The 19013-nt window shown below is 43.1% G+C and overlaps 1 protein-coding gene across 2 annotated transcripts in view; it reads right to left on the bottom strand.

Moving 5' to 3' along the window:
- Positions 1-19013, bottom strand: part of RBM6 (RNA binding motif protein 6) — a 1032809-nt gene that overhangs the window by 293994 nt on the left and 719802 nt on the right. For both annotated transcript variants that reach the window (XM_069206836.1, XM_069206837.1), the window contains one exon: positions 10306-10430. In XM_069206836.1, the coding sequence (XP_069062937.1) occupies positions 10306-10430 (125 nt within the window). The remainder of the gene's footprint in view (positions 1-10305; positions 10431-19013) is intronic.

The raw sequence follows: 19013 nt of genomic DNA, 5'->3' as shown, positions 1-19013 counted from the left end.
ATGGAATGTGAGGGGTATGGGCACACTGAGTAAAAGGTCTCGAATTTATGCACGCCTTAAACGACTGGGAATACACATTGCCATCCTCCAAGAGACGCGCTTAATGGAACCAAACATACGGGACCTGCGGGCGAAGTGGGGAGGACAACTGGTAGGCACAGCATATTCAGCGTTCGCACGGGGAGTATTGATATGGATCGCAGGAGGTGTTCCATTTCACCAAACGGCACATAGAATAGACTCAGGGGGCAGATTCGTAGTGGTGGAAGGCCAGCTAGATGGCAGACAGCTTTCTGTAATTGGCATATACGCCCCAAACGGCGGCACAGCGGGATTCCTGGGCACACTCATACCGTCACTGTTAGCAAACCCATCAGCTCCGGCTATATGGGGTGGAGACTATAATAGCATACCAGACCCCGCTCTGGATAGATCTAGCCCGTTAGGGGGCCCGAGGAAGATGAGGAACAATCCAAGTCCACTGCAACACTGGGCGGCCACCATGAGACTATATGATATCTGGCGCCTGAGACACCCCCACAAGAGGGAATACTCGTTTTATTCACCCCCACATAAAATACACACCAGAATAGATATAATATGGGGCACTCAGGACATCTCTGATCTGATAAATAGGACAGAATACTTAGCGAAGACATTGTCAGACCACTCACCGCTGAGAGCAACAATAAATTGGGGTAGGAGCCAGCAGGGGATTCCTACCTGGCGCCTACAAGTAGTGGCGCTTCAGGACCCGGCATTTGCAGACACATTGAGCACCACAATACGCCAATATTGGGAAACAAATGGCCTCACTGCAGGCTCACGGGCGGCGGAGTGGGACGCTCACAAAGCGGTGGTCAGAGGCCAGTGTCTCTCCGCAAGCTGGGGAGTGAGGCGCACTCTGAGTGTCGAAATCGCTAAGCTAGAAAAGGATCTAAGAGCAGCGGAAACGGCAGCTGCGCGGGGGGAAACCCCATACACAGTATTAAAAGCAGCCCGCATAAAATATAACGAAGCAGACAGCAGACTTCGGTGCCACGACTACAATTACCACTTAAAGCGTCTGCCCTCGGAAGGAGACAGATCAAGGAAAATGCTGGCCTGGCTACTGCGGGAAGACAGACAGCACTCCCCCATAGGAGCTATCAGAATCGACAATCACACAACGGTTACTACACAAGCAGAGATAAATGCAACATTCAAAGAGTACTACGTGAATTTATACTCCAAATGCACCTCGTGCACGACTACACAATTTGAGTCTTTTCTAGGTGGCTCCCTATTACCGCGACTATCTCAAACAGACAGGGACACACTTGAAGCCCCTCTCACAACAGGGGAAATTGACTTAGCAATAGCGCAGATGCCCAGGAATAAATAGCCGGGTATAGATGGTCTCCCTTTAGAGTATTACTCTGTATACTCGTCCCGTTTTAAGCCCCAACTATTGAAGGTGTTCGAAGAGGCATGGGCCACTGAACAACTGCCCCCATCCCAGAGAGAGGCCATGATAGTGGTACTCTCCAAATCGGGGCGGGATCCCATAGACGTCAAATCTTACAGACCACTCTCGTTGTTAAACTTAGATTGCAAAATACTGGGTAAAATACCAGCCAACAGACTTGCTCCGATCATACACACCTTAATCCACGATGACCAAAATGGCTTCATCCCAAAACGTAACACCTTCATAAACATCCGTAGGCTCTTGAGTGTAATGGGAGATACTTCCCCTGATGCATACGATGAAATGGTGCTCTCACTGGATATCGAGAAGGCGTTTGATACATTGGAATGGGACTTCCTAATGGCCACAATGCGACGGATGGGAATAGGCCCTAACTACGTGCGCTGGGTTCGCACATTATACTCAAACCCACGTGCAAGGGTAAAGACGGGGGGAGTGATTTCTGATAGCTTTCCAATCTCTAGGGGCACGAGACAGGGCTGCCCCCTATCTCCACTATTGTTTGCTATCGCCATGGAGCCACTGGCGTCTAAAGTACGATCAATGGCAAATGAATGGGGCATAAATAGGAACGGAACACACCACGTAATCTCGTTATATGCTGATGATGCGTTAATATATACCCGGAGGGGCACGGAGTCACTGCCCCCCATAATGCCACTACTAGCCGAGTTTGGATCGATATCTGGTTTAGCAGTGAACTGTGAAAAATCGTGTGTATTCCCACTGGTTAGGTGGACACCGGGAAGACAGGAAGAGGCTCCACGCAGACGCCTGAAATGGTGTTTCGAAACGTTTAAATACCTGGGGGTCCACATATATCACAGCGCAGAGGACCTCAGAGACGGTAACTTGGGGAGAGTATTAGCATCCACCAAGGGTTCTCTACGCTTCTGGAACAAACTACCGCTCTCTCCACCAGGCAGAGTTGCGATTGCGAATATGCTGATTCTGCCCAGGTTACTATATTATTTTGCGGCTCTACCACTCATCCTACCACAGAGCTTTTTTAGCAACCTGAATACAACACTGATACAGCATATATGGGGGGGCGGGAGAGCACGAGTGGCATTAACCACACTACAGCGCCCAGTGGAATCGGGCGGACTGGGAGCCCCCAACTTTGAACTCTACTATGCAGCAGCACAGCTACAGTGGTTACAGCCCTGGTTCCACAGACCAGCGTCAGCTGAATCCGTATGGCTGCAGGCTCGGCTAAAAGGAATCCAACTGTTGACATGGCTATCCAATAAGCACCCCAAAAGCAAACCTATTAACCCATTGTTAGCTGTGGCGCAAGCCTGTTGGGGGAAATATGTCCAGAAGGGCCATGAAGTTCTCCCATACACCCCGCATGTCCCGCTGGACTGCCTCCCGGGTCGACACACGACCGAGTCGCATTCAATTTCGCAGTGGTCAGAGGCGGGTATACAGACGGTGGGCGACTGTTTCGAAGACAGTAAACTAATGTCGTTTGAAGCCATCCAGGACCTCACCACAGTGAATTCTGGTCAATTCTTAGCATACCATGCAATATGCCATGCAATCAGAAAAGCATGGGGAGCAGGCACCCTAGAACCAGAGATTTCTCCCATAATACACCATATACTACAAGGGGACGCACAATCTAAAGCAATCTCAAGCCTATACAAGGCACTAAGTAAACTCTCGGGCCCTGCTTGGAGAGGGCCAGGGAGAGATGGAACACTGTCCTCCCTGTTCCGATCCTTCAGGATGACTGGCCGAAAGCACTGTCCTATACACGGGGAGTATCTAGGAACCCAAGATTCCGTTACACTCAGTTTAATTTCATACACCAAACGTATCTATCACTGGCCAGGATAAGGCGGATGTTCCCCGACATGACCCCGTCATGCCCCAGATGCCGGGAACCATCGGCTCACTTTTATCATATGGTCTGGGACTGCCCCCCAGGTACAAACAGAATGGGGTAAGGTGGTGAAGGCGACCTCAGAATACACAGGGCTTGTGTTGGCAGTGGACCCCAGATCTTGCTTACTGGGAGTGAGGCCCAGAGCAAAAAAGCATAGACACTTACACAAGTTTGTAGACTTGGCTTATGTGATGTATAAAAGGTTGATTGCAATGCATTGGAAAGCGTCCAATCCCCCTGACCAGAAGTCCTGGCATACCCTAGTGCTCCCCTGGGCCCGCACAGAGCATCCTGTGCTCCAAAAATTAGCACGGGATGGACAGCCACACACGGGGTGTGACATCTGGGAGGCACTGGTAGCCAAGCTAGAGGCAAAAAACGATGATAAACCTCCATGAAGAGGGCTGTAGAACATATAAGCCGCACCCACCAGAACCCCTACTAGAAACAACACAACAGGAGGCCATCGAGACAAACAAGTAGAAGTAAGATGTAATTCCTAACCCCTCTCACCCGGGGCTAACTTGATAGTGGGCAGTACCAAAGGAGCATCGGGTAAGTCAACGGGCTGGAATAAGTTAAGCCCTCTGCCTACCCAATTAGTACACAGGCGTGAACGCATTCAGCCTTCTCGGGGGCCCGACTTAATAAAAACCGGAGTCCCACAGCAGCCACAAATGTGGCCTCTCTGAGCCGCAACACAAGTATACTACTACGAGCAAAGCAGCAGAAAATAATTACTGAATGTAACATTGTTTCGAAGGTGTGTGTAAATGGGGGGGTTTAGTTGTTTTTAAGTAATATTAACAAGATAAATATAATCCTACAACAATTTTCGACAAATGTTTGTATTATGTATCTGTTATACAAAATCAATAAAAGATATGTAAAAAAAAAAGAGTTTCAAAGATTGTTTGCAAGGCAGAGCGGTTTTGCTAAAGATGGACAACGTTTCTGCAGTAGCTCATATAAATCGCTTAGGAGGAACGAGATCTTCAGACCTATTAAACTGAGCCAAAAAAACTCTGGATGTTTTGCTTGGAACACAAGATCAGTTTGAAATCAGAGTATTCACCTGGAAAGGCAAATGTGTGTATGGATTGGAATTTGAAGTTTTGGGGGGATTTCAGCGACTAGAAATTGAACTAAGCCTGTTTCAGGAACCTGTGTCAGATTTTGGGGCCTTTAGATTTAGACCTCTTTGTGAGCAGGTTGACATCTCAACTGAAGGAGTACTTCAGTTGGATGCCAGACCCAGGTGCTCTAGCAGTGAACGCATTTCTTCAGACCTGGAAGGAGACCAATGCTCACGCATCCCTGCTTTTTGCGATGATTCAGATAGTTCTTCAGAAGGTAATACAGGAGAGATGCTCACTTGTCCTAATAACTCTCTTTTTGGCATCATAGGCATAGTTTCCAATGACCATGGAGTTAGCTTACGACGTTCCCTTTTTCTTCCTGCCGTGGAAGGCCAATCGAAGGACGCAGAGAGAGTGGAATATCTTATGCTTCTGACGGGGACTTTGAGTATTCTTGCTTGGAGAATATCAGGAGATGTAGAGAAATGTCAGGCCTTTCGGGAAGAGCTGAGGAACTCCTCAAGGAGTCCTGGGCTCCAGGAAACCGTTACAGGTATAAAGGGATAAGGAAAGTATGGGTATGTTGATGCTTGGAAAGGGACTTGGACCCCATGGAGGCTCCTATAGTCGAAGTGGTCAATTTGATATTAGAACATTTTAATAGAGGTCTTAGCTATAGAACGCTAAACTGCAATAGGTCTGCGATTTCTCCAGGATACAATTTAGTCAATGGCAGGAGCATAGGGAAAACGTTATAATCTGTACAGTACTTAAGAGCATCAGATTGAGGAGACCCCCCAGACCTAGGCACAAAACCCTTTGGGATGTAAATTTAGTTCTCAGCATGTTTTCTTCTTGACTTAGTAATAGATACTTATACTTGAAAAAAAAGTTCGATGAAATTAGCCTCCTTGCTTTGTTTAACATCTTGTAGTCGAGTCTCAGATGTCAAAACTTCAGAGGTAAGCAACAGAGTATATGATGCCTTTGGGTTAACCTTTGAGATCATTAGGAGAACAAAGACAATGTCTGACACTATATTTCACCCAAAGTTTGATTCTTGCAAAGAATTCTTTGTTGTAAGTTGCATGAAGGAATAGGATTCCAGAGTGAGTGAGTTCCCTTCTGGTGGCACTGACCAACTCCTGATTTCGTTTGTGAAATCCTTTAAAGCGGTTACCTGTGCAACTATTGTAAGATGGGTAAAATGGACAATGCAACTGTATGGTATTGACTTACAAAAGATTCAAGCTCACTATAAGGGGGATCTATGGCTAGTCAGTGCTTTTATAAAGGTGACAAATTGGAGGATATCTTGAGAGCTGCTGACTGGTCTAATTCTTCTACCTTTGCAAAACATTACTGTAAACCGATTGAACATATGTCTAATGTAATACTGCAGGGCTACCAACATGCATAATGGTAGCCTCCAGTCTGGTAATGAAATAACAATTCTCCATAAGTTATGCCAAGAGAATCTGAATTTCACTAAAGACCCTGATGCGAACATTATCCCACCTTCCTATCCATGTTTTGGTTTTGTGGAGATGTAACTTCTGTCACATATTAAAAATAAAAAACATAAAACGAGAGAAGAAGTAATAAAGTGTAAAGAAAGAATTAAGTAAATGTTAGGTTTTTAGAAGAACATGCTAATGTCAGTTTGCACTGCTATTTGTCTTGCTCTTCAGGCCTTCTTAAGGTTGTGTGTTAATGTTTTCGCTTTCTTTCAGATAATAACCAGTAGTTCTCTTGTATTACGGAGCTTCGTTCCTCTGAGATTTTAGGGTTCCAAGGAAAGCAGTATCTTCGTTCATCTATGAAGAAGGAAGCGAGTTTCACATTTCAAAGAGGCAGATTATTGTGTGCTTGGACATACTATATGTTATGATAGTTCTGTTATAGAATGTTTACTTTATGAAGCATAAGATCATTCAAGTGCTGCATGGAATGGCATTATAGGGTTAATGCATAATGTTAGCCTCCGTGTCTGTAAAGAAATTCAGATTCTCTTGGCATAACATCTGGAGAATTACTATTCTGATTCAAAGTTGCTACCGCTGCCAAGCTTCAGGATGAATGAAGGTATTTTGTGCTGGTAATGATTTCTAACTAACTTTCATCTAAGAAATAATCTGTGTTTTGAACAAATAGGGAGCTGAAAGTATGTGTCTTGTGGATCTACAGAGCACATCCATCCTTATGTAGATGACAGAAACTGTAGTAAAGTGCAAAAACTACATTTTGCTCTTTGCACATTTTTTTTTCAACACTGAGAACCAGATCTAAACTCTTTTCTAAACCTGGACATTTTTCTCAATTAAGAAGTAGCAGGAATATATACCCTTGTTCCTATAATATACTGTAACTAATTCTATGATATTCTTCTATGAGAGAAACTGCATCTTAAGCAAAGCTAGCCCAGAATAATGGGTGTCTAACCATTAGCCAAAATGTTTGGAACCAGCATGGGAATATGATTCTGTAAGAATTCATCATAATACCAAGTACCCTTTTCTTTTGCTGTGATGGGTGGTGATAATCCCTCCTTGTGGGGTGCTGATATGTGGATGCAACGTAATGGAGTCATTGCTTTGTTGGAGACACCATGTATGTGAAAGGCCGATGGAGACCTCTTACTCTGGGCGTTCTTCCTTGTAAAGTAAAAAAAAAAAAAAAAATCCTGTGTTGGTCTGCTGTTACTGCTTTCACCAACATGGGTTCATGTCCTCATAAGAAACAAAAACGAAGTTTCTATAGAAGAAAAAGATCCTAGAGTTTCTGCTTGGAAGGTGTAAGGAGGCAAGGGTAGTGAACCTGGAGGAAAATGGGTTAGAATGGTAGTGGACCTGGAGGGAAATGGATTAGAATGGTCAATGAAGTCCGTAAATGCTCATATGAAGTCCATAAAAGCTCTTATTTTTTACACTTTTCTTTCAGTTAAGTGTACTCCATGGCTGATTTTAGGTAATTGGATGCACTAAAAAAAAAAATACAAAAGAAAAAAGAAATATTGTCAGTTTGTGGCATATTTCCTTTGTTTAAATTTGTGAGAGAACAGGGCTGATTGCATAGGCCCCCTACCTTTTTGCCCCCATTTTCCACTTTTCGCTGGTGTTTTCATGACTCTGATGGTGCCCTGGGTACTGCTAACCAGTCCCAGGGCCTGTGCTCTGTGTAAAATCAGTATGCAAATTAGGCTAATTATAATTGGCTAAGTCAACCTACCTAGTATATGGTAGGGCATGTAGGTTAAGAGACCCCAGCATAGGCAGCTGAGGTGCCCAGTGTCATTTTAAAGGCAGGCCTGCCTTGCTGGCTGCTTTTAAATTAAAGTTATTTGCAAATTCGACTTTGGAATTCAAAGTAGTTCCAAAGTCTTAAACTACCTTATTTTTACATATAAGTCACCCCTAAGGTGTGCCCTATGTGCCCCTAGGGATGGGTGCCATGGAACTATAAGCTGGGGCCTCATACAAATAGTTTTATAAGCCCTGGTGAGGTAAAAACAGCCAAATTCGTTTTTCCCTCATTGCAGTGAATGGCCTCCATAGGCTAGAATGGGGAGACTTTAATTTAATGTTAAAAGTCCCCTTAAGTAACAGATACCAGAAGTTTGGTATCAAAATAATTGTTATAATAAATCCCACAACTTTCAATTGTTGGATTTCATATAACTTGTTCAGGTAAAGAGTTTTAAACTTTACCTGAAAAGTTGCCAACTTCAGCCCTGCAGTGTTTTTGCTGCTGTGCTCTGATTGGCCAGCCTCTGGCAGCCTCGCCAGGCGGCCTTGATGAGGTGTGAAGTGACCTGTATTCACACAAAGAGATGTGCCTGTGGGAGGAGATCCCCCTCAGCAGATGGTGAGGAAGAAAGGGGGAGGGCTGCCAAACTGGTCTTCAAAGGCAGAGAAGGATATTTGGAGCAGCCCAGGAACACCCCCACATCCTGCAAACCCAGACAATTAGGTGCCCCTTTGATTAGATTAGGAGAGGGCAGGAGAGGGGTGTGTTTAGGTTTTTTAGCCACACCAGTGGGTGGGTTCAGCCATATGTAACCACCAAAACTCACTTTCAGCCATGATGGATTTTTGAGGAATGTTGCTCCCTGGGATTTATTTTTGCCACACTTCCCAGGAAGGGGGTCATCACAGGGGGAAGGACCCTGCCCCTGACTGGAGAACCAGGGCCCCCGTTTTTCACCCAGGAGCAGGGATAAAACTGGCGGCAGACCTGCACCCACACCTCAGTTCCCTACCAGATTCCCATCCGATTCCAACAAGGAAGAACTACAGGAGAAGAAGGACTGCCCTGCTGGACCCCTGGCCTGCACCTGGACCCTGCACTCTGAAGGACTGCACCAGCTGCACACTTGGGCTTCACCACAACAAGGACTTTGCCTGGCTTCAAGTGGTTCAAGGAGGGACTCCCTGTTTGCTATAGGTGAAAACTTGCTAACCAGAGTCCCCGGCACCAACTCCTGAAGAAACCAACCAGCTGACCACGGAGCATCTCAGAGCTTCTGGAACCTTGGGGTGAGCTGTGGATACCAAAAGAAGTTGTTTGGAGAACTTTTGAAAAAAGCTCCATAGAGGGACCGACCCGCAGCAGCAACTCTACCCGGCTTGCCTCAACCTTGACCCGGCCTGACTTGCAGGTTCGTCCCGGTGAAGAACATCTCCAAAAAAGAGACTAAGTCCGTAGGAAGTTAACCAGGACCTCCCAGCCAGTGTATCGGAGGAGGGCTCCAAGGACGTCGGATCAAGATCCAGGTTTCGCCCGGTCGAAGGATTTTTACCTAAAAAAAACTGACTAAGTAAAAATCTCCACTGAGGGTTTCCGCGACGCGTATCCGAGGAAGAGTTCCAGGAGGTCGGATTGGACTGGCAGGTTCGTTCCGCTGAAGAAAATCTTCAGAAAAACGATTAAGTCCGAAGGTAAACTTTTGACCGAGGCCTCCCGCTGCATGTAGCCGAGCCAGGGTCCATTGTGGTGGACCTTAAACTTTGACTTTGCCCCTGTTGAGGTACGACCAGATTGCCCCTTTTAGTTTCTAGAAGCTAGAAAACAATAATTCTTTAAAAATTCTTATCTTCGGTTCCCCTTATCCGATTTTATTTGTTTTGGTGTCATTTTAAAGATAAAAAGATAATCTATTTTTATAAACTGATTTTGGATTTTCAAACTGTTTCCTGTGTTTTATTTAATGACTGTTTTGTGATCTTTGAATACTTTACGCTTTGTCTCCTAAGTTAAGCCTTGTCGCTCGTTGCCAAGCTACCAAGGGTTGAGCTGGGTTTAATTTTCTGAGACCTAGCTGGGCCTAAGTGGAGGTTAGTGGCCTATTGCTAAGTGTAGGTACTTACCTGCCCTTACCAATAACCCATTTTCCAACAAAATTAATTTAAGATAACAAAACTGAACATGCTTCGAGTTTCCAACAGGTGTGAAGATATTCAGAAACAATTTTAAGATGGAGATATGTTGGTGCCAGAAAATTTAACCATATTACTGCATATGCATGAACTGTGCAAAAACGTCTGCTCCACCGATCAAAGAAAAAAGACTAGTGTCTGAGGACAGGTGCATGTATATCTGGCAATGATAAGTCTTGTGTACTCCCCTGGGCTACAAATTCTAAAAGAAAAATGCCATATTATGCAAAAGTGCTTTTCTGGAACTTCATAGCAGAAGAAGAAAGAAGAAAGTGATTAGGCATGGCTATGAAGTTGGAAGTACAAATTGTGTTTTTCCAGTACAATCTGTAGTGGTGGAAAATGGACCTGAACAGCTGAGGCGGGACCCCTTTTTCTTGAGAATCTTCATTCAATAAAACTCATAAAGAGTGCCTATTTTCTTACTTCCTCCTTTTTGTCCTTGAATGACCAGTCGGCTTTCGGTTGGCAACACTTCCTGTCACACACTTTCCATCAATCTTCAAAGGTGGTTTCATTGTTGCAAGAATGTCAATTACTCTTAACACCTCCTGATGAAAGATATCAACAAGCAAGTTAAAAAAAAGAGAAAGAACATTGTCCATCGAGTCCTTTGCACATGCCCAATTTGAACATCTACCAGCAGATATAGAAACACAAAAATAGGGAAACCAGAAACACATGCTATCTTAGTCTGGACATCCATGATGCTAAGTTTTGCCTCAGTAAGCGTGTTCACTGAATTTTTCGTCTATTCATGAAAAATAATTTTTTGACAGATCATTCATTTGTTTTCTTTTAAGCTTGTTTGTTCTCTCACTGAAAAATGCTAAGACACTCATGCCTCTAATCTTTTGATGTTTCTCCACAAGACTCACTTTAATGTTTAATTTCAATGTACACGCCTAATTAACCATTGCTTATTCTGTGATAGAAAAAAATGCTTACCCATAATACTAGTTTTCCGACATCGCTACCATTACTTACTCATTACCACTGAATAGCTCTACTAGTGTATGAGATCACGGTGACACTTAGTACAGAGAGAATTGTCAAAAATAATTAACTTTAATATCTTGTCACTGCCTTTTTATTCAAAATTAAATTAAAAAAATCAAACCTTCAACTGGTTTAATTACAGATAAGAAATAATAGAACATCACATTTACTTCAATTCCTGTACTTACTGCAGGAAAATTAGAATAGGACTACTGTTTTATTAATCTTATCTATAAACAGACTGCTACAACTTTTCATAAACAGTTCAGCTATCTCCCACATCTTTGTAGATTTTGGTCGAGTGATGTCAATTTCTGAGTAAATGGATTACCAGCCTGGCTCATAAACACCTGTTTTGAGAAGCTTCTAATTAATTCTAGCACCCAATGTATCATGGGGGGTTTAAGTCATCACCTTATAACAGTAATTAGTTTGGCTATCTCAATACAATTAAAGAAAATGCATTCAAGCAACCCCTAAGTCCTTTCTTTGGGAAACTGAATATGGCACTGTTCGAGGCCAATGACATAAGTTGGAAGTGGAGTTTATCAGTATATTGAATTAATTTACAGAGTTATACTGACAAGGACTTTTGGCTAACTGTAGCAGACTCGTACCTGGAAGTATTTGAAAATTAGTTGGGTGAGAGACCAAATAGACCGTTCACGTCTTCAGAGGATTTCTGAAGTTATGAAGCAGCCTAACCCTTCGCCAAAGCTCTTTGTTATGGTATTGGAGGCACTTTTCCACTTGAACTCGTTTACGCACCCATACTCGCCATAATGAGAGGCGATCTGGCACCAACATTATTTTCTTTTATGTTTTGTACACAGTCTTAATTATATAATCTGGATGACGTCAGACTTCTTCAGCTGACATGCCGAGGGAGAATCAGTGGCACACCTGCCCTTCATCTGGGCACTTAATGGCGTCCAAAAAAGGGCTATTACTGATGAGATGCTTGAAGTAAATCTAATTATGAATAGATCGCTAAAGTAACATTCTGGAAGAAACGTCCATGATTTGCAGGTGTCTTATCAGAATGGACACATTGGGGGAGAGAATCAATCTATGGCAATCGTTCAATACTTGTTATCACTGGGGGCTGATAAGGGAGCACTCCTGCATCAGCCTCCTGTTGATCCCATGCACCACTGATGATGTCATGTCATGTCATCAGACGAAGCAGCTCCTGGGACCTCTCATCCCCTTGATTCCCCCCCACCACACCAAAATCACAAAGAACAAGAGAGGCACCGCTGAAAAGAGGGAAAGTCTCCCCTTCTGTGCCTCCACAGGATAGATTGCTGACAGGGATTGCAGAGGAGAAAATGGAGGAAGTGGGCGTGATAAGCATAGTGTGGGAGTGTAAGGAAATGCCTCCTTGGCATGGTAACCCCCCTAACATTTTGCCTTTGCTGATGCTAAGTTCTGTTTGAAAGTGTGCTGAGACCCTGCTAACCAGGCCCCAGCACCAGTTTTCTTTCCCTAAACTGTACCTTTGCTTCCACAACTGGCACAGCCCTGGCACTCGGGTAAGTCCCTTGTAACTGGTACCAAGGGCCCTGATGCCAGGAAAGGTCTCTAAGGGCTGCAGCATGTCTTATGCCACCCTGGTGACCCCTCACTCAGCACATGCACACTGCCTCACAGCTCGTGTGTGCTGGGGGGAGAAAAAGAGTAAGTGGAGATGGCATCCCCCCCCCCCCCCCCAGAGTGCCATGCCAACCTCACACTGCCTGTGGCATAGGTAAGTCACCCCTCTAGCAGGCCTTACAGCCCTAAAGGCAGGGTGCATTATACCACAGGTGAGGGCATATGTGCATGAGCACTATGCCCCTTCAGTGTCTAAGCAAAACCTTAGACATTGTAAGTGCAGGGCAGCCATAAGAGTATATGGTCTGGGAGTTTGTCAAACACGAACTCCACAGTTCCATAATGGCTACACTGAAAACTGGGAAGTTTGGTATAAAACTTCTAAGCACAATAAATGCACACTGATGCCAGTGTGCAATTTATTGTAACATACACCCGAGGGCATCTTAGAGATGCCCCCTGAATACCAATCCAACTTCTAGTGTAGACTGACCAGTTTCTGCCAGCCTGCCACACACCAGATATGTTGCTGGCCACATGGGCAGAGTGCCTTTGTCACTCTGTGGTCAGGAACAAAGCCTGTACTGTACACAAAAGGCTCACCCCTTTTGTTACAGCGCCCCAGGGCATCCCAGCTAGTGGAGATGCCCGCCCCTCTGGCCACTGCCCTCACTTTTGGAAGCAAGGCTGAAGGAGATAATGAGAAAAACAAGGAGGAGTCACCCACCAGTCAGGACAACCCCTAAGGTGTCCTGAGCTGAGATGACCCCTGCTTTTAGAAATCCTCCATCTTAGTTTTGGAGGATTCCCCCAATAGGATTAGGGATGTGACGGCTTGAAGGAAGTTGGCAGGAGTGCACAAGCCCAAATGTATACTTTTTAAAATAGTTTTTTAATTGGAACGCTTTTGACTATACATCTGTATGATCTCAACATATACACATAATTGAGCAGATTGATCCAGTAACCATGATATATGAACTACAGCATGTTCCAATGTGAAGCTATAACCAAACCCTAACAACCCCAACCCTCTAAGTGAGAAGAAATAAACACTGAATTTACAGGCCCATTGTAATATGATGCACATATATATCAATCTTTGCACAATATAACATATTAGCAGTACTGCATATACTTTTTTTTAAATGAGGGTGTTAAACACATCTGTTAATAAATCCCACACTGATGAGATAAAATGTTTCTCAGATTGGCTCATTCCTCACTATGGAAGTGTGTGCTCTCGTATGTAAGATAGAGGAGTAAGATTCAACACCATGTCTCTATTGTGAGTGAAGGTGTGCTTTTCCAATTAACTGTAATGTTCCTTTTAGCTAAAAATAATAATACCCGGCCCAGTACTGAGGAATCTCGAGAATTATCCAGCGGACAACCAGTGATACGGGACAGAATCTCAGTGACTTTGCCCTGTAAAGGGAACCATTGACTGCAAACCCACAGCATAGAAGGAAGGTTAGCGTCGGTTGACAGCAACAGGGACAAGCTGAGTCTGCACTGGGATAGACTCTACCAATGTGTTTGGAAGTCAAATGTGCCATATTCATGATATTAAATTGAATGTTTAAAGTGTGCATTGCATGATAGGTTATATCTTCTGCCCTCCGGCATCCTGGAGCGCGAGGCATCAAGCCCACTTCCCATAATGCTGAAGGAGAAGCCCTCGATTGAGCCCAATGATGATGGTGTACTTTTTAAAACAATCTTATGAGCTTGCTGCCATGCCCTTTAGTGTATAACATCTTACATGCTTTGTGTGTGTGTGTTGGATCCAGTGAGGTGAACTAAAATAAGTCATGAAGACTTGTTTTATATGTTCCTATATAATAAGGCATCCTGGAGGATTCTCACAGTCAGTCATAAGTCTAACAATTAGCTATTGTCGAATAGGTCATGTAGCATAGATAATCTTCAATCAGCCATAAACGGATCTGATGGAGACAAAGTCCATCAGTCCAGGTTGGTAGTCTAAGGAGGGGAACAGCTTGGCGATGTGGAACCACATGCGTAGTGAGGGCCATTCAGATTCACAGGCATAACATGGTTGTGCCCACCAAAAGGGAGGTGTGACGTTGTGGGTGCTGCATACAGAGTATTAATGAATGTTCAAAGCGCTCTTCCTAAGATACCATTGCAGAAATCTTCAGGAGAGTGATAAATGTTAATACCAAGCTATCTAAATTTGACAGTCTCACATAAGTCTGTCATCTAGAAGCAGGGGTGGAGGGTAACCAAATATTAATCAGAAGAAAAATACAGGGTTAGGCCAATTTACACAGGCACCAGAGGTCATAGCAAAGTACTCCAGAATTTGTGTGATGGAGGAGTGATCGGAGTGTGCATCCTTTATATATAAAATATATAATTTGCATAGACACATGATGTATGCTGCGTATCACAGACCGGTATTTCCCACTGGGCTCTGAGCAGGCAGCAAGGGGCTCATAGCTAAGATAAACAACCAGGGCGACAACAAGCAACCTTAATGGGTGCCTCTGCCCACAGTAAAAGAACTCAATATGCACTGCCCCGTTTTTACTCTGGGAATCTGATTTGTGTAATATGTCCCCACTTACAGTAATACTAACCCTTTCCAAATCATTCAAATACCTTATGCATCTAATCTCAATGAGGGAGTTGACATTTTGTTTTACAAGCCAGATGCAACCCAACTGTATACTTGACTATAACAAGTACATTGATGGAGGTGATAGACCAGCTGCTTCAACCATGAGATGTGACTTGTAAAACTTGTGCAGTGCAAGAAATTGTCTCTTCAGCTGATCCTTTTGGCAACATACAATGCATATGCTATGTCAGACTACCACAAACTGAATGTTTTCCTTTTCTTTGAGTTGTTTTTGACTCATTGCTGTAGAAATAGTAGCCTCTACTTTATCTGTTGTGGAGGACGCTGCAGGATAAACACTACACAAAAAATTCAGAGAGAAGAAGAGTAAACTATACTGCAGTTTGTACTCTGCAGGGAAAGAAGCAGGATACTTGTTACCACTGTCTGCAGTGCCCATCTAGGCTAGACCTGTGTCTTCCAACTTTCTCCACTTTAAGTTACACAAAACCGATGTTCTGAGAAACTCACTGAAGTGGAGCAGTCAGTTTAAGAGTTAGTATGTGATTTTAAATGGCTGTACATGGATACACATGTTCCATGGCCCATTACATGACTTGCCTATGCAGACTTTCAAATTATTCCATCTATTTTGGAAAATCTTTCTAGCATTCTCACCCAAAGAACTACCATAATCTATTCCTCCTTTTCCTAAATATTTCGGCCACTGTGTCTTTACTTAACTCTAGTAAACAGGTACACATTTTGACAAAGTACCCTGTCTGCTAAACTCCAAGTATTTTATTTTTATGGTTTTAGGGAACCTTGTGGAGTCCGCCCTGTGATATTTACCACTGATTTCAAACATATACTCACAATTTTGAAGGAAAGAGTCCACAGGATACACTTGGACAGCCCCATCTTAGTACCGTGCAGTGGAGTGAATTGGTTGTAACAGATGGCAACTGCATTTTTTTGCAAGCACTGGCAGGTAATGAGCTAAATTTAACTTCAGATGGCTCTTGCCAAGCAAAATGAGAGCCTTAAAAGAGAAAAAAACGACTAGTCCTCCTGAGCCTAACAAGGCTGCCAAGGTGGTTATTAGTAAAGGTTCACCTAGCCCCCCCACCATCATATTAGTTACGACTCGGAGTGAAACAGAGACATGAAGAGTTAGTCCAAGCGTAGCCTAGATTTGTTTTCATGGTGGTCTCCCGTAGGTGTAAGGCAGATGGTCACGATAAAAGTGACACAGGTAACTGCCCCACCACTATTCACACTGGTCATATTAAAAACACACATCTCTTCAACCACTCATACAGGACCACGTTTAAACTCTTGAATAGATCAATGCGTGTTGTCTTAAGGTTACACTACAAATGTCAAAGCATGGATGAAAAAAATCCAAATTCCACACTTTTCTGTGACAGACAAAATTCAGGAACATACAAGGAATGTCAAAGGTTTTACTACCCCAAATTTCCGTACTTCTCTCGACAAAAACCATACACCACACAGGGACTAGAGAAATATGATAACATCACCCCCATCCTGAATTATCTTCATTGGCCCTCCTTGCCAGCCAACACCATCTTCAACACCAGCTGTTTCATCTACAAAGCTATCATGATCAGCATTCCAGCTGCTCTTGGAGACTGATTATCATCATTGGCAGATCTTGGCACAACTTCAGCCAGGACGACATCAGAATAAGAAGTGAAAAAAAGAAAAAACAAGACAACAGGTCTTTTCCATTGATGCACCCAGGATTGGCTGATAGGGAACAAGTGGTTATTTCTGGGTGATTTTACATCTGAGCCTTTCTTCCTCCCCTGTATGGTCCGTCAGGGGTCATCTTTGAGTCCCACTCTTTTCTATATCTGTCACTCCATTGGTGACCCTAATCCGATCACATGGTTTTTCTGTGATCTCTTATGATGATGATGACAAGCAGATTGTAGCCTCAGTCTTGTGTGATGCTGAAGAGGTGGCCTAACAGTTTAACAACTGCATGGTGCAAATTGTCATTTGGATGAAGGATAATTGCCTCACATTAACCTCTGATAATTCTATTTGGCAAGGACACATCTTTCTGGACTGCTACCTGGTGATCTCAAAACCTTGGCAAGCTCATCTGTCCAGTAAATAAAGCTAAAACCTTAACCGTCCTCTTTGACAGAAATCTATTTTTTCGGACCAAATAAATCAGGTCGCTTCACACGGTTTCCTCCTCCTGAGAATCTTGAGTTAGAGTTTCCTTTTCATTTCACTAGAGCTCCAAAAATCAGTTATCAGTGCCTTAGTCATCAATAGGTTTGACTACCGCAATGCTCTTTACGTGGGTATGCAACAACGTCTATTGAGAAAACTCCAGACTCTCCAGAATGCTGCAGATTGTCTCATCATGAAAATTACAAGATTCAACTCGGTCTCTCAAGCCATCATTACCCTTCATTGGCTTCCAATTCGTGACTGTGTTCATTTTAAAGTAGCAATGGACACACAGGCCTTCACAATGTCGCCCCCCAATTTAAAAAAAACTTTCCAATGGTAAGCTTCAATGCATACGCTTCAATCTTCTGCAGCCAAAATGGTGGCCATTCCCAGACTGAATAATTTCCGTTGGGATGGAAGAAGTTTCTCCTTCACAAGTAAACTGTGGAACTGTTTGCCCTTTAAACTCAGAGCTCAATTGGATCTACTGCAATTTAGGAAACAGCTAAAAACATGGCTCTCTGTGCGCTCTCCCTTGCAGTAGGTTTACTTCCAGGGTTTGTCTGATGCTAGCGCCAACATGCCTGCAGACATTCATGTGCTGTATAAGTCTTTTACTTACTTGCTTACTTACTAAATATAAAAGCTGTTTGGAAGCTGGCAATGGCTTTATCTGATGGGTTTTCACTCGAAGCTTGGTGATGACAAAAATGTATTCTTTTTTAGACATATTGTAGGGGTACAATCTGTGTATTACTGAAATTTGATTTGGAAGCACTTTTTTAGCTTAAAACTAAATATTTTCATGCTTTTTTATGTTTCTTACACTGGGCGTAAAGCAAGTTTAAAATAATGACTTACATATTCATAGTGCTTTTCGTCACAGGCTGGGACCTCGTAGCACTAAAAATACACAAGTCACTATTCCTCACTGCACCAACCAGGATTCAGTTCTGTGGCTACCTGGTTAAACATGCAGACACCTACAATTACTGCAATAATCAACAGAGGTTTCATGTTAGAAAATAATGCATTTCCCACTGATTAGTTTAAACTACATTTATTTTTTAATTTAATGTGAGTGTTTTTTATATATGCAATTATCTAAAGCTGAAAGACCAACAAAACAGTTAAAGAAAAATAATATATATATTTTTTTTTAGCCATATTTTTGACCTCTCCGCCACTGCATTCTCGGGATCACTGTGATCGCAGTAATAGTTACATTCATACATGCACGTGTGGGCAGGCATGAAACAAGAACAGACCAAACCAGTGACCAAAGAAAACCACATTAATAGGACATCAACTTCAAATGGTCAGAGCTATCATCCATTCTTGCTGCAGGCGAGTGACCTGCCACAAAAGTAGGATATTGTTTTTATTGCAAGAAGTATGGGAACATTGGGTGGTAGGACCTATATGGATTCTAGAAGATTATGGATTTTCTCTGTCAGAAATGTGCGAAATATTTGTAAAATGTGAACTTTATTAGACTATTCAAAAATAATCATAAAAGTATAGACAAGATGAGAAATAAAATGATGATAATAAAAACAGGTCCACTCTTAAAATTCAGACGTCATTAAAAAAACAGAAGAATCCATTAGTTACATCATCATTGATGATTCATGTAGGAATAAGCTTAAGAAACATTGTTTTACGATACCTTACTGCAGACTTTCAAAAAACACCCAAAAGAATAACAAACAGCTGGGCTGGACAACATCCACAGAAA

This window comes from Pleurodeles waltl, chromosome 9 (genome assembly GCF_031143425.1).
Source record: "Pleurodeles waltl isolate 20211129_DDA chromosome 9, aPleWal1.hap1.20221129, whole genome shotgun sequence".
NCBI classification, from domain to species: Eukaryota; Metazoa; Chordata; class Amphibia; order Caudata; family Salamandridae; genus Pleurodeles; species Pleurodeles waltl.
This window is presented reverse-complemented; position numbering and strand designations above follow the sequence as displayed.